This window comes from Rousettus aegyptiacus, unplaced genomic scaffold (genome assembly GCF_014176215.1).
Source record: "Rousettus aegyptiacus isolate mRouAeg1 unplaced genomic scaffold, mRouAeg1.p scaffold_m13_p_15, whole genome shotgun sequence".
In the NCBI taxonomy this organism is placed as follows: domain Eukaryota; kingdom Metazoa; phylum Chordata; class Mammalia; order Chiroptera; family Pteropodidae; genus Rousettus; species Rousettus aegyptiacus.
Window position 1 is genome coordinate 36,807,976 of NW_023416290.1, and position 13,631 is coordinate 36,821,606.

Sequence of the window (13,631 nt, forward strand, 5' to 3'; positions counted from 1 at the left end):
GCTGAATGTTAAAATTTTAATGTGTTCACAAATCTGTCTCTTACTTTCAGAGAAATATCTGTATTAAGAACACACCGTACAAGAGAAGGGGAAAATGAATCCAAAATACATATTATTAATTTTTCAGGAAGCAAGCAAAATGGTGCCTTATAAAGGATGTTAGGAAAAAAAATTGAAACAGCTGGGATTTCTGATTTGCTTTAGAAAAAAATCTGTTCACTTGAGACATATCCTTATAGGGTCAACTATTTTGATGCAGGGGGGAAAATGAGCAGATAGAAATGAGTTTGTGATATACAGGTCAGTTCTTGAACAGTCAGTGACAGAAAGTGTGATGTTTCCAGCAGATACACAGTGAGCTGAGCATCCTGTCACATGACCCAGAGTTGCGGAATCTGGGCACAATGCAGGGGACAGGGAGCTGGCCAGGAGTCAGAGATCACACTGTCTGTGTGATCACTGACACAGCCCAGTGAGAACTCGGAGCCTCAGTGTCCACTGTGTGAAACGCAGAGTACTGCTTCCAGAGGCTACAGGGAAATGCTTTAGGTACTAATCAGTGCATCCCTTAGTGAAATAATGGTCTGGGGTCAAATCCGAAGCCACGACAAAGAAAGTGAATGGGGGCACGACCTGCTCCAGTTCTGGGCGTCCGCCCCCTGCCTGCTTCCCCGCTGGCTGCTCGAGCCCCCTTGCCCCTACAGCAAAGCAGGCAATGCTGGGGAAGCTTCAGGAGTACAGGGGCTCAGCAGCGATTTCCGGCGGTCAGAGAGGCGTGGGAGTGGGGTCAGTCCTCGGGAACACTGCCAGTCTTCACGCCTTGCAGGAAACAAGAACTGTGCTCATTTGCCAGTCCCCGTTCCAATGACTGTTCCGATCCCCTTTCCTCCTGGCGGAGTACGGGCCTCCTCTATGGAGCATCTCGAATCTCAGATAAGGCCAGTCTGACATGGTAATGACCTTTCTTCAACATCTAATTTCTCCCCATGTGTCTTTTCTGTGCTGAACATTTCCATTCAGAGTATGTGACCGGAACTGTGAACCCTCCATATTATTGCCGGAGGAATGTCCACAGGTTTATTTCTAACCTGCCTACTTCGCCATCCCATTTCTGTCCTTCATTAACCTCATTCAGCCTGAACCCAGAAAGAGAATCATTTCCTCACCTCAGCTTGCTCAGTCCATGCCCTCTAGCTAATTTTGGACACCTTTTTAACACTGCGAGTGTGACCCACTGGCTCGACCAGCATTAAGCTGCTGCCCATAAATCTAGCCCCATAATATTTGATGGCAGAAGAGATTTATTGAGAGTGTTTTAAAATTGATCAGTGTCTTCATTGAAATCCCATACATAGAGTATAATGCTCATTAGATATTTTTATGTCAGTCAAGAGAGAACATCTCAAGTTTATGTTATATTATTCTAAATGAACCCAAGTTCATCACAGACCTAAATCTGAGTGATTCACAGAACTAAATCTGCGTGCCTGACAGGGTGGTAGCAGTCCTATAACACCTTCATTTTAATTATGCTAGCTTTGGGGGAAGAGAAAAAATAATTAACTCGGTGACAAAATATTCTTGTTTTCGTGGTGAGATTCTCGGGGGAGGACCGCACTTGGAGGGGGGAGGCAGGAGAGGAACGACGCAGTGGTTGCAGAGCAGAGACACGGCGGCCTCCACCCAACGCCACGCTTAGCTTCTCATGCTCTTGATTTGCTTTCTGGTCTGTAAAATTAAAGCACAAGAAAATAGAGGACTATCGAAAATTGATCTTACATAATTCAGCTTATTGAAATTGCAGCCTGTCCATCAGCTTAGGGTTTGTTTCAATTTTGATGACAAGTGTTACAGTATTGCTGCTTTTATCAAGTAACAATCGCTGCCTAACAAAGCAGCACAGGGTTCAGTGGCATTAAAATAAATAAACACTTATTATTCCTCAAGTATCTGTGATCAGCTGGTGGGCTGGCTAGGGGCTGTCTGTCTAGGAACGTCTCTTTCACCTGTCTGGCAGTTGGCTGGCTATCGGCTGAGTTGATGCACGTGTCTCTTGTCATTTAGCATCCCAACCTGAATTTGACAGGCTGAATAATGTCCCCCACCTCCAGGATGTCCGTGTCCTAATGCCAAGAACCTGTGAATATGTTACCTATAGTAAGAGGGATTACTCTGCATGTGTGCTTAGAGAACTTGAGATGGGAAATGTTCCTGGATTATCTGAGTGGGCCCAATATAATGACAGGGGTCCTCGTAAGAGAGAAGCAGATGAATCATAGTCACAGAGAGAAGATATAAGAATGGAAGGAGAGGTCAGAGAGAAAAGAAGATGTGTCATTGTTCCTTTTGAGATGGAGGGGAGTCCATGAGCCTCTAGAAGCTGGAAAAGGTAAGGAAATGGGTTCTCCCCAGGAGCCTCTGAGCCCACGCTGACCTACATAACCGTAAGAGAATAAATATGTGTTTCCATAAGCTGGCAAGTTCGTGGTAATTTGCTACAACAGCAATAAGAGACTAATATACCAGAACTTGTTAAAAAGGTAGTAGCGAGTTTCCAAAAGAGAGACCGGAGTGAATCGTAGGCTTAGGGTGGGCACAGGGTCGATTCTGCCACATTCTACTGGCCAAAGACATCCCAAATTCAAGGTCATCTCAAATTCAAGGGTGAGAGAAACAGATCCCACCTCTTACTAGATTCTATTTCTCTCATCTCTTGATGGGAAGAGCTGTAAAGTCACACTGCAAGGGGTTGCGGAGACTGAGAAAGGTAAAGAATTATGGCCTTTTTCTGCAATCCATCCCTTCCATGCAGTCTACAAAGTGAAGGGACATTTCAAAAGCCATGTCTGACCCCGGTCTCTTTTCCATTTCCAGGGGCACAGGGAACATGGGTGTCTGGACCTCAGTCGGCGATATCTTCCTAAGTCTTTGGGAGACGTATGTGTCTCCAAGAAGTTCTGGACGGATGGACTTTATGCAACATTTGGGAGCTTGCTGTTCTGTAGCTTTCATGTCAGCAGGCCTCCTCTCTGTGGCCTTCTCCTGGCTTCTGTCCCCGTTCACAGTCTTCGCCACCTCTTGGGTGATCGTGTCCGTGCTCCTGTGCTGTTCCAAGCACGTGCGATGTTTCACGCTTCTCTTCTTCCTCTCCTGTGGTCTGCGTGAAGGCAGGAATGCCCTGATTGCAGCCGGCACAGGGGTAGTGATCTTTGGTCACATGGAAAATATCTTTCACAACTTTAGAGGTCTCCTGGACAGTATGACCTGCAACCTAAGGGCAAAGAGCTTTTCCATACATTTTCCGCTTTTGAAAAAGTATATTGAAGCACTTCAGTGGATTTATGGCCTCGCCACTCACCTAAGTCTACTCGATGACCTTGTTTCTTGGAACCAGACACTGGCGGTCTCTCTTTTGAGTCCCAGCCAAGCCTTGGAGGCACAGCTAAATGACACTAAAGGCCAAGTCCTGGGGGTTTTGTACCGGACGGTGACAGCGACCAAGGCGCTGTCCTCGCTGGGGCAGCAGCTGCTTGCTCTCACGGGGCTTCTGCTGGTGCTTCTCGGCACTGGCCTCTTCCTGAAGCGATATTTGGGCCCTTGCGGTTGGAAATTTGAAAACATCTACATCACCAGACAATTCGTTCAGTTTGACGAAAGGGAGAGGGGTCGACAGAGGCCCTGCGTCCTCCCGCTGAACAAGAAGGAAAGGAAGAAGTATGTTGCCATCCCGTCTTTTTGGATGACTCCTAAAGAAAGAAAGAACCTGGGCCTGTTTTTCCTCCCCATACTGACCCATCTCTACCTCTGGGTGCTGTTTGTCGCCATTGATTTTCTGCTGTATCGGCTCATTTTCTCGGTGAGCAAACATTTTCAAAGCTTGCCGGCGCTGGAGGTTCGCTTGAAACTGCACAGAAAGGTGAGCGCTGGCAGGCACGTGGCGCGGCGTGTCCTGGCGGGCGGCCGGTCTCTCCTGTGAGGGGTCACGGTCATGGCCTTCCCACGCAGGGCCGTGTCCGACCCACTGTGGAGCTACAGAGCCTCGCACGCGGAAGGAGCCCAACGAATGGCGGGTGAGCTGAAGTCCCCATGTGGCAGCGTACCATTCTGAACATTTTTCAGTCACTGTGTTAGTTTCCTTTGGCCACTGTAACAAATTACTGTAACAAACTGGGTGGCCTACAACAACTGAAATTTGTTCTTTTATAGTCCTGGGGGCAAGAGGTCTGAAGTCAGTATCACCAGGCTGAAACCAAGGTGGCGCTGGCAGAGCCACACGCCCCGCGGACTCCAGGGGAGCAGCCGCTCCGCTCCTCGCTTCGTCCGCCTCCCGGGGGCTGTTGGTGACCGTGGCTGTGGCCCTGTCACTCCAGCTTCGCTGCTGTCTTCAGGTCGCCCCCTTCCCGCGTGTGTGCGGGGAGCTCTCTCTGGCTCCCTCCTGCAGGGTGCGTGTGATTGCGTTAGGGCTCGCCAGGATAATCCGGGATCATTTCTCCATCTCAAGATCCTTCACTGAGGCACATCTGCAAAGTCCCTTTTTATCCAAGTAAAGCCACATTCACGGGTTTGGGGGATTAGAATCTTCCATCTTTGAAGGGGCGTGTTTAAGCAGCCTTAGTTAACAGACCCTGAAAGTGGGGTCTCCAGTGATTCTCATGCAGGAGTCCTGGGCGCGAAGAGCTGGGCCTGACTCCCTCTCTCCCCAGACTTGTGCGAGCAGACTCGAGTGCCTTCTCTGCCAGAGAACATTTTTCTTGGCATCTTTATTCCTTATCAAACACAAGAGGGCTCCCAATGCACCAGCGTCATGTTTGAGAGGGTGGTCCCTGAAAAAAAAAGGTCCCTAAGTGACCAGGCAGTACAGCCGGTGCTAGCGCCCGACGGCACCCGTGGGGAAACGGAGCCAGCTACTCTTTCGGTCAGTGTTTTCAACCCTCAGAGTGTGTTAAGAATTTCCGGGGCGGGTACTGAACCTTAGGCTTCGATTTACAGAGGCTCTGTTTTAATCAGGAGGGCACTTTTAATGACACTTTATGTGATTTCAAAATAGGCGCATCACAGGCCACACATTGAGAAACTCAGGGTTCTCAGGTTCTGGAAAGCAAGACCTCCTAGGCCAGCGGCGCCCAGGGTGGGTGCACACTCTCGCCGGCAGGGAGCTGAACAAGCGGAAAAGGGAACCGACTGGGTGCTTTACTTTGGCGCCCTGGATCTAACCAGACCAGGGGTGTGGGTGAGGGTGCGAGGCGGGGGGGTGGTGGGGGGGAGGGGGAAGGGCGGGGAGGCCAGGGTGAGAGGCTTGTAAAAACTCCCAGGTACCTCTAACGTGCGGCCCAGACGGAGAACCGCTGCCCTAAACACGCCGCCCGAAGAACGGCGCCATCAGACGGACCCATGAAAATCCTAGTCCGCTGAGACGCTGTGTTGCCCTGAGCTCGTGCCTCCCGAGTCTTGGGGAATCGGCCTCTGTTCTCGATCCTCTCAGCGTCACGCCCCAACGGAGAAGACCGCGGTGTCCGTGTAGCGCGTCTTTTTCTCTTGTCTATTTTTCCTGTGGAAATTTGTGATTATGTGGACATTTCAGAGGATTTGGATACCGTCAGATACTTGTCTTATTTTTTTAACCCAGAGATTATGAAGCTGAGCAAGGAGTGTGTGTGCGTGTGTGTGTGGTATGTGCATGTGTGTAGTGTGTGTGCATGCATAGCATGTGTGTGTAGTGTGTAGGTATAGTGTGTGTATAGTGTGTGTGTGGCGTGCATGTAGCATGTGTGGTGTGTGTGTGTAGTGTGTGGTGTGTGTGGTGTGGCGTGTGTGGTGTGGCATGTGTGTATAGCGTGTGTGGCATGTGTGTGGCATGTGCGTGTGTGTAGTGTGTGTATAGTGTGTGTAGTGCGTATGTGGTGTGTGTGTGGTGTGGCATGTGTGTGGCATGAGCGTGTGTGTAGTGTATGTGTGCAGTGTGTGTGTGTAGTTGTGTGGCATGTGTGTAGTGTGTGGCATGTGTGTGGCATGAGCGTGTGTGTAGTGTGTGTGTGTAGTGTGTGTGGCGTGTGTAGTGTGTGTGGCATGCGTGTGGCATGTGTGTATAGCGTGTGTGGCATGTGTGTGGTGTGTGCGTGTGTATAGCGTGTGGCATTTATGTAGTGTGTGTGTAGTGTGTGTGGTGTGGCATGTGTGTGGCGTGTGTGCAGTGTGTGGCATGTGTGTGTGGCATGTGCGTGTGTGGCGTGTGTGCGTGCGTGCGTGCACGTGCATGAGATGCATGCTGGAGTGCACCAGCCCTAACATCTCTTTCCACAATTCCGATGTTTCCTTCTTTTATTGAGCTACTTACTGTAGGTCGTACTGGCTGCTGGGAAAATCTTAGAGGGAACTGACGGTCCGCAGACCCTCCTTTGAAGCCCACGTTCTCTTTTTCTCTCCGTCTCTCAGGCTAGAATCCGCCTGCTTCATCCGCGCCTTCCCTCCCCTTTCTTTCTGGCTCAGCCGGTCTGTCCAGACTCCGGCCCCTCCTCATCCTGGGCTGCTTCTCAGAGTTGATTACTCTGAGCACTCCGCTTCCCCTGAAGAATTCAGCTAATTACAAGAACACCGTTGCTCTAGATGTCTCAGCAGAGTGGGAAATGGAAGCCATGTTTCAAAGGGAAGTTAAACCAGATTCTCAGACACGCCGGGTCCTGGAGGGCGGCTCGCAGAAGGGGGTCCCTCCTGTCCTCCCCAACCATTTTCCTCCTGTTTCTCTTTTTTAATTTTCCCTTCTCAGTCCTCCCCCTTCTTTCTTTCTTTTTGTTCTCTCTTATTTATTTCTCTCGGTCAACACTCATGCCTATTTTGTAAATTCTTGGTTATAGACAGAAGGGGGGGGGGGGAAAGTAAGTTCTTTTCAAAAAAGACCCAGACACTTCTCAGTGACAACATCTTGACAGATGCCTTTTTGGGCGTTGCTGAGTCCTGGGGATGCAAAGAAGTCCTGCCCCGATGGCTGCTGTTGAGGGTCTCGCGTCCTGGGGGTGGGGGTGGGGAGGCTGCCGTGTGCACTCGCATGACAGCAGGGCAGCGGGTGCTGGAACACGTGTGCGTACAGGACTGTTCTGGGAGCTCCTCCCAGATCCTCACCCCAGGATGCACTTGGAGGCTCCTGGTCGCTCCACTGCTGAGATTTGCAAAGAAATCGAGCAGGAAGAGAAACATCAACTTAAGGTTTTGCCAGCGTTGCTCTCCCACTTCTACAGGATGTTAAATTAAAAAAGAAAGATAAGAAATGACCCAAACTGAGCTAGCTGGATGGGCGGGCACTATGAGTAGGAAAAATAGCCGCAGTGGCGTCATATCGAGCACTTACCACGTGCACAGGGTTTGTCCACATTAACTTTTCAGTACTGTGTGATACCAAAGCGCCTCCCCTGTCCATTACTCAGAGCTGTAACTTTGCAAATTGTTTACCTAAGAGAGGTAAACACGTTTTAAAACATCAAGGTACTGTTTAGCGTATTGCTCTGGATTTTGAGAGACTTCATTTGTCTTCCGCATCACCCTCTACCGGCCCTGTACAAAAATGTTGGCTCAACCTTTACGAAGCCCTAACTCCCAACTGCAAACTCTCCAATTAGATTCCTAGACTAAATAACTTCTCCCCAGACCAGACCCCCGCTGCTTTCTTATTGCAGGATTTCTCATCACTGACTCAATCAACGGGTTTGTTTCTTCAATAGCATTAAAAAGAGTGCATGCCTTTGCTCTGGGGATCGAAATCTCCCGATTTAATTGTAGGCAAACTATCTTAATAAGAGAAAAGGACATTGCCTAGCCACAGTGCTGGGGAAATTAGATTTCACTTGGCATTCATATAGAGCTCCTTCGTTTGGGATTACCAGATTCTCCACAGGTACTTGGATAGATCCAAGGTACGTGGTGTTCTCTGAGTGTGGTTGAGTTCTTTCTGAGAAGTCATTTACCTCTTCCTGGCCCCAGGGCTCTGGGGCACTGGGGTGATAATAACTTATTAAGTACTCCAGTCTATAAGGTTAATGCTCCATCCCCAAGGTGCTTAATTTACACTAGGAGTAGTTTATGCACAGGCAGGATCTGGTCCATTAATTCCTGTTCTACCAAATTAGAAAACAAATCCACTGAGAGATTAAATGACTTTCTCAGGTCAGGGAAAAGAAAAAGCTGAATCAGCACACACTTCTCTTGCTGGTGGCTTGGCTGGGTGGCTCAATGTCACCTTCTGCCTTCTGTGCCAGTTTGCTGAGGGCAACTGATCTGTTCTCTTGCCTTCAGGCAGGAAGAATGTACCCCTCCTGAGCATCCAAGAGGTAAGAAAATGTCCTCTTTTGAGACCTCTAAAAAAATAAGATTTCAGAGCCATCTTCAGTAAATACTATTCTTAGTATTCTTACACTAAGAATAACTCCCCCTCCCCACAAGCTCTAGAAGGTTGACTTGGAACATAATTCAATGCCTCCACATTTTTGCAACTTTGTGGTTTGATGGGAAAAATATGACTGAGTCTTAAGGGGCTATGCTTCAAAAACACTTCACCTCCAGTTGCGCTAAAACCACTTTTAATTAGTCCTACATGCTCTAAAGTGTAGAAAGAGGTGATCCATAAATATGGGTTATGTAATCAAATTTGTTAGGAAAACCACCAGCTGAAGTTAAACAGATTTCTCTGCCTTCTTCTCAGAGCCTTCAACAGTCTCGTGAGCATCGTGACTCTCTAAAGAAGGGACAAGTAGACAAACTTATTGGATACCTTTCCCTCAGGGAAGTCTGTATTTTCACAAATACACTTTGGAAAACAGTGCAAGAACTACAGACAAGTCTCACCCCTTCCCCTTTACCCCATCACAGCACACAGAGTGAGCCTCGAAAGCTCCTTCAGCCAAAGTTCCCTGCATATTTTAAGATCAATGCTATGTGTTGCAGGGCAGTATAGAGAAAACTAAGGAATGAGTACAAAATGTCACGGATCCTAATAATTTTATTCTTTTGTTTTAGGAGCAAGGATCTCAAAACATCATCCATGATTCTTCCTTCAATATATCTCTGTTTGAACCTGACTGCATCCCTAAACCCAAACTCCTTCTGTCTAAGACCTGGATTCCCCTCAGTATTATTCTTCTGGTCCTAGTAATACTAGGACTGTTGTCTTCCTTCCTGATGCAACTTAAAATGCTGGTGTCAGCATCTTTCTATCCAAGCGTGCAGAGGAAGCGCATCCAATACCTACATGCGAAGCTACTGAAGAAAAGATCGAATCAGTCAGTGGGAGAAGTAAAAAGGGAACCGAGTCTGTACTTTACAAAGGTAAGGCCAAGATGGGGGTATAACCTATAATTAAGGAAATTTTGAGTCTGAAGGGCAAATGGAATTTCAAAGTGTTCTTTAACTTCATAGTATTAGTGTTACATCTTCCGCAATAGATGAGACATGGGGGGGAGGGAATTGACAGATGTGCATGGCCACAGTTCTTAGCTTTGTGATTTGGAATGCTGGTCTAAAGGATTCTACAAGATGTCCTTGAAAACACTGATGTCAAGTGAGTATGTTTAGTCATATGGTAGAGATGCTACTGGGAAGGCCCTCTGTAATGACTATTAAAGGAAGAGATTAAGAAGTACAAATTGACAGTTACAAAATAGTCACAGGGATGGAAAGTACAGCATAGGGAATATAGTCAATAAAGTTGTAATAACTACGTGTGCTGTTAGATGGATACTAGATTTATCAGGGGGACTACTTCCTAAGTTATATAAATGTCTAACCACTATGGTGTACTCCTGAAACCAATATAAAATATTGAATGTCAACTGTAATTGAAAAATTTAAAAAGAAATACCAAACAAAGGACAATCCCCAATAAGGAGTACTTTACCAGATCAAAGATAAATAAATAACACAGAGGGAAAAACCTACTACAGCAAACTCCAAAGAATTAAAACATACATACATACATACATACATATATATATACACACATACACACACATACATACACTTGATATATGTGTATATTTATGGATATACGTGGTAACATAATGACTTTCATACACATATAAAACGAACGCTTGTCAAAGATTTTATTTAACGTAAAGAGTAAGAAATTCCAATCAACTCAAAGAGCGATTCAAAGTCCACCCATATACAGACCATCGGGAATATAAAAATAAGTTTGCTTAATAAATGCAAAACTGACTTCTTTCACAAGGGTAGATGGGAGAATCAATTGTATCCTATAGGGTAAAATTTACTTGCAAGTCCATGGACAAGAATCATTTCCATCATTGCTATCAGCTATCTACAATACACACAATTGGAAAACAGCTGATTGACAATGAAAGACTAAGATAACCACACAAGGATAAACTTTTTGGCCATTTCAAAGTCTTTGGCAATTTTTCTTGACACTAGTAGCTTCAGGAGAAAAAGTTTTTGTCAGAGGCATTTGAAATGAATCCAATGCTCCTTTGTCTACCTTTTTGTTCCTGCAGATTCATTTCTGGCTTCCAGTCCTGAAAACGATTAGGAAGAAACAAATGGACACTACAGACGAAGGCCAACCATGAGAGACCCCAAGTAGTTCCTCGGCATGTCGCACCAGCAATTGTCTTCGGCACTTTCGTTGATGGCCACTCACATGCCTAACAACAGAGAACTGGATTGCATGGTCCTTCCAGGGTTTGCCAAAGCAGTTTGCTAAACTACTTTTCTTCATAAGGCCAAAGGGCTACTAGGTGAATGGTGATGCCATCTGTCTTCCAAACAAGGCACATGGTCTAGACTATGTCACAATGTCACAGGACTATACCTAAGCCCTTTGAGGATAAGTCTGAGCATAGAGTAATATTCGAAGAAAAAAAATTAGGAAAATCAAAATCTCTACTGCAGGCTCACAAGCAAATGCCAAGGAGAACATAAAAATATAATGCCAGTAAAATATCGTTAAACCCCTCCGTCTCTTCGCTGCCCTCCTCAGTACCTCTCACGGCGATCCCCTGTGCCCACAGCTGTCTCTCTTTCTCCTGGCCCCTTATTTAAGAACTGTTTCCAAAACCCATCTCTAGCAGCTTCTAAGTTCCTCTTACCAGCACTCTGCTCTTACCCCTTACTTTCCTGAATCTCTTTTGTTTTTCTTTTTCTACCAAGTCCTCTAACCATATTTATTTAGGAACAACATTTATCAAAACCGTTTGAAATGTTTGTTAAAATGCCCATCTTGGGGTTCTTTTTCACTATACTCAATATATACTATGTCTCCCCTATATTCTATAATTAGAAAGGAGAAAAAAAAAACCTTGTATATTCATTCTATTATCTCAGAAGTACCAGAATGGGGAAGACATGAAGAAACATTATTATTTTTTAACTTTCATTTTGCAAACTTTTCAGACGTTTGAAAAGGTTGCAAAATAGTGGAGTTCCATCTACTCCTCGCCCATCATCCCCAAATGTTAACATCGTACTTAACCATAGCACAGAATTATAGGTCCTTCAGGTCTTTTAAAACCAGGTAAATAACATTAAAAAATGTATATGCAGAGTTTATTGAATTTTTACCAATTGTTCCAATAATATCCCTTTTCTGGTCCCTGATCCAATTTAGGTTCACACGTTACATTCAGTTGTCATGGTTCCTTGGTTTGGTCCAATCAGGGAAAATTCTTCAGCCTTTCTTTTTCTTTTATAATCTTGAAATTTTTTCCCCTTATTATTTATGTATTTATTATTTTTAATTTACTATGGTGACATTGGTTAACAAAATCCAGTAAATTTTAAGTGCACAATTCAACAGTAAGTCATATATATAATTCTTGTCCATTCACTGCTCATAGTTAGATTTCTTTCTGTCACCATGTGTTTGACCCCTTTTATCCCATCTATCGCCCCCCACCCCTCACCCCCCTCTGGTAACCACTAGTCTGTTGTCCATGTCCATTAGTCTCTGTTTGTTTATCATGTTTGTTTGTTGCTTTTAGGTTTATATCCCCCATATAAGTGATATCATGTAGTTTTCAACCTTTTCTGTCTGGCTTATTTTGCTTAGCGTGATTATTTCCAGGTCTATCTATGTTGTCACAAATGGCAGTATTTCATCTCTTCTTATGGCTGAGTAATATTCCATTGTATATATGTACCACAGCTTCTTTAGCCAATCATCTATTGTAGGACATTTCGGTTGCTTCCATGCCCTGGCCACTGTGAATCATGCTGCTATGAACAGTGTGCAAATATCTTTTCAGACATGGGTTTTCAAGTATTTGAGGTAACTACCCAGTAGAGGGATTGCTGGATCATACGGTAGGTCAATTCTTAGTTTTTTGAAGAACCTCCATACTGCTTTCCATAGAGGCTGTACCAGTTTGCAGTCCCACCAGCAGTGTATGAGGGTTCCTGCGGAGAGCATCCGCTCCAACATTTGTTATTGCTTGTCCTGTTGATTATAGCTATTCTAACAGGTGTGAGATAGTATCTCAATGTGGTTTTAATTTGCATTTTCATATGTTTGTTGGCCATTTGTATGTCTTCTTGGGAGAAGTGTCGCTTCAGGTCCTCTGCCCATTTTTTAATTAGATTGGATGCCAAACCATGGGAACCAAATAGTGATTTTCTATTTTCATATCTTCTACATTTCTTAATTAGAATTCTATACTATCCCCCAGAAAGAAACATTTTTTCGAAGACTAAACTTTGTTTTAAGCACCAGAGTAGGCATTTTATACATACTATCTCATGTATGTTTTAAGACAGCCCTGTGAGCAAGGTATTATTATTATTTCCATTTATAGATCAAAAATCTCACCCCGAGATCCTGGGTTAGGTGGCCTGAGGTGGGGCCTGGGCACTGGCGTGTTTGAAGCTCCTGGGTGATTCTGATGGGCAGCCAGGATTCAAAAGCACCACTCCAGGAATTTAACAGAATTGCAAGTCTTTCGGGTCAGGTTTTCAGTGGTGAAATTTCTCTAACAGAAGGAGCCTACATTAGAAATGTGACTTACTCAGCATTTCCCAAAGTGAGTTCCTCAGATCATTTGTTCCATAAAACGAGTTATCTGATGTTAGTAAATCTATACCATCTGCTTTCCAGCCTCGAAGATTCATAGAGCGTGTTGGCCTAATTCAAAACCTTTGAGAAACCCTATAACAAAGAAATTTCTTTTATCTTTGGTTCACGCAGAATTTCCCCAAATTGACTAAATTATGGAACAATTTTACCTGTAATTTCTATTATCATCACATAGTACATGTTCTACAGCCTGTATTCTGGTAAATGCTGATATAATTGGCTTGACTTTCAACCTAACAAGGATCAGAGAAGGTGAATATGCAGCTTTGGTTTATTTAAATATTCTGACAATTTGATTTTTTATTGTGTTTCCTAAATAAACAAATGTACATATTAATAAACAGATACAACGTGTACATTTTTGTAATCATTTTGCATTTATTTCTCCTAAGGGATCTGTCTCATATTAAGTAAGGCAAAGAATCAACTGCTCAATATTTGGAGGAAATGGGATGTTTTTGCCTTCCTAAATTCTACAAATTAACTAACTTGCTTATTTATCTAACAACATCATTAGTATCTATAGCAAACATATAAACAGGGCGCATAAGAAGTGTCTGTG

General features: G+C 44.7%; 1 protein-coding gene across 1 annotated transcript; it reads left to right on the plus strand.

Annotated features, from left to right (window-relative positions):
- Positions 1-850: 850 nt before the first annotated feature.
- LOC107512183 (dendrocyte expressed seven transmembrane protein) lies at positions 851-11,105 on the plus strand. Its single transcript, XM_036233324.1, has 4 exons — positions 851-952; positions 2,875-3,916; positions 9,004-9,312; positions 10,497-11,105. Exons 2-4 carry the CDS (start codon positions 2,888-2,890, stop codon positions 10,569-10,571), a joined length of 1,413 nt encoding a protein of 470 aa, XP_036089217.1. The 5' UTR covers positions 851-952; positions 2,875-2,887; the 3' UTR covers positions 10,572-11,105.
- Positions 11,106-13,631: the final 2,526 nt, after the last annotated feature.

Coding starts and splice junctions, on each gene's coding strand:
- LOC107512183 (XM_036233324.1), top strand. CDS start 2,888: ATGGGTGTCTGGACCTCAGTCGGCGATATCTTCCTAAGTCTTTGGGAG. Junction 3,917..9,003: donor GCTTGAAACTGCACAGAAAG/GTGAGCGCTGGC, acceptor CTTTTGTTTTAG/GAGCAAGGATCTCAAAACAT. Junction 9,313..10,496: donor CGAGTCTGTACTTTACAAAG/GTAAGGCCAAGA, acceptor TTGTTCCTGCAG/ATTCATTTCTGGCTTCCAGT.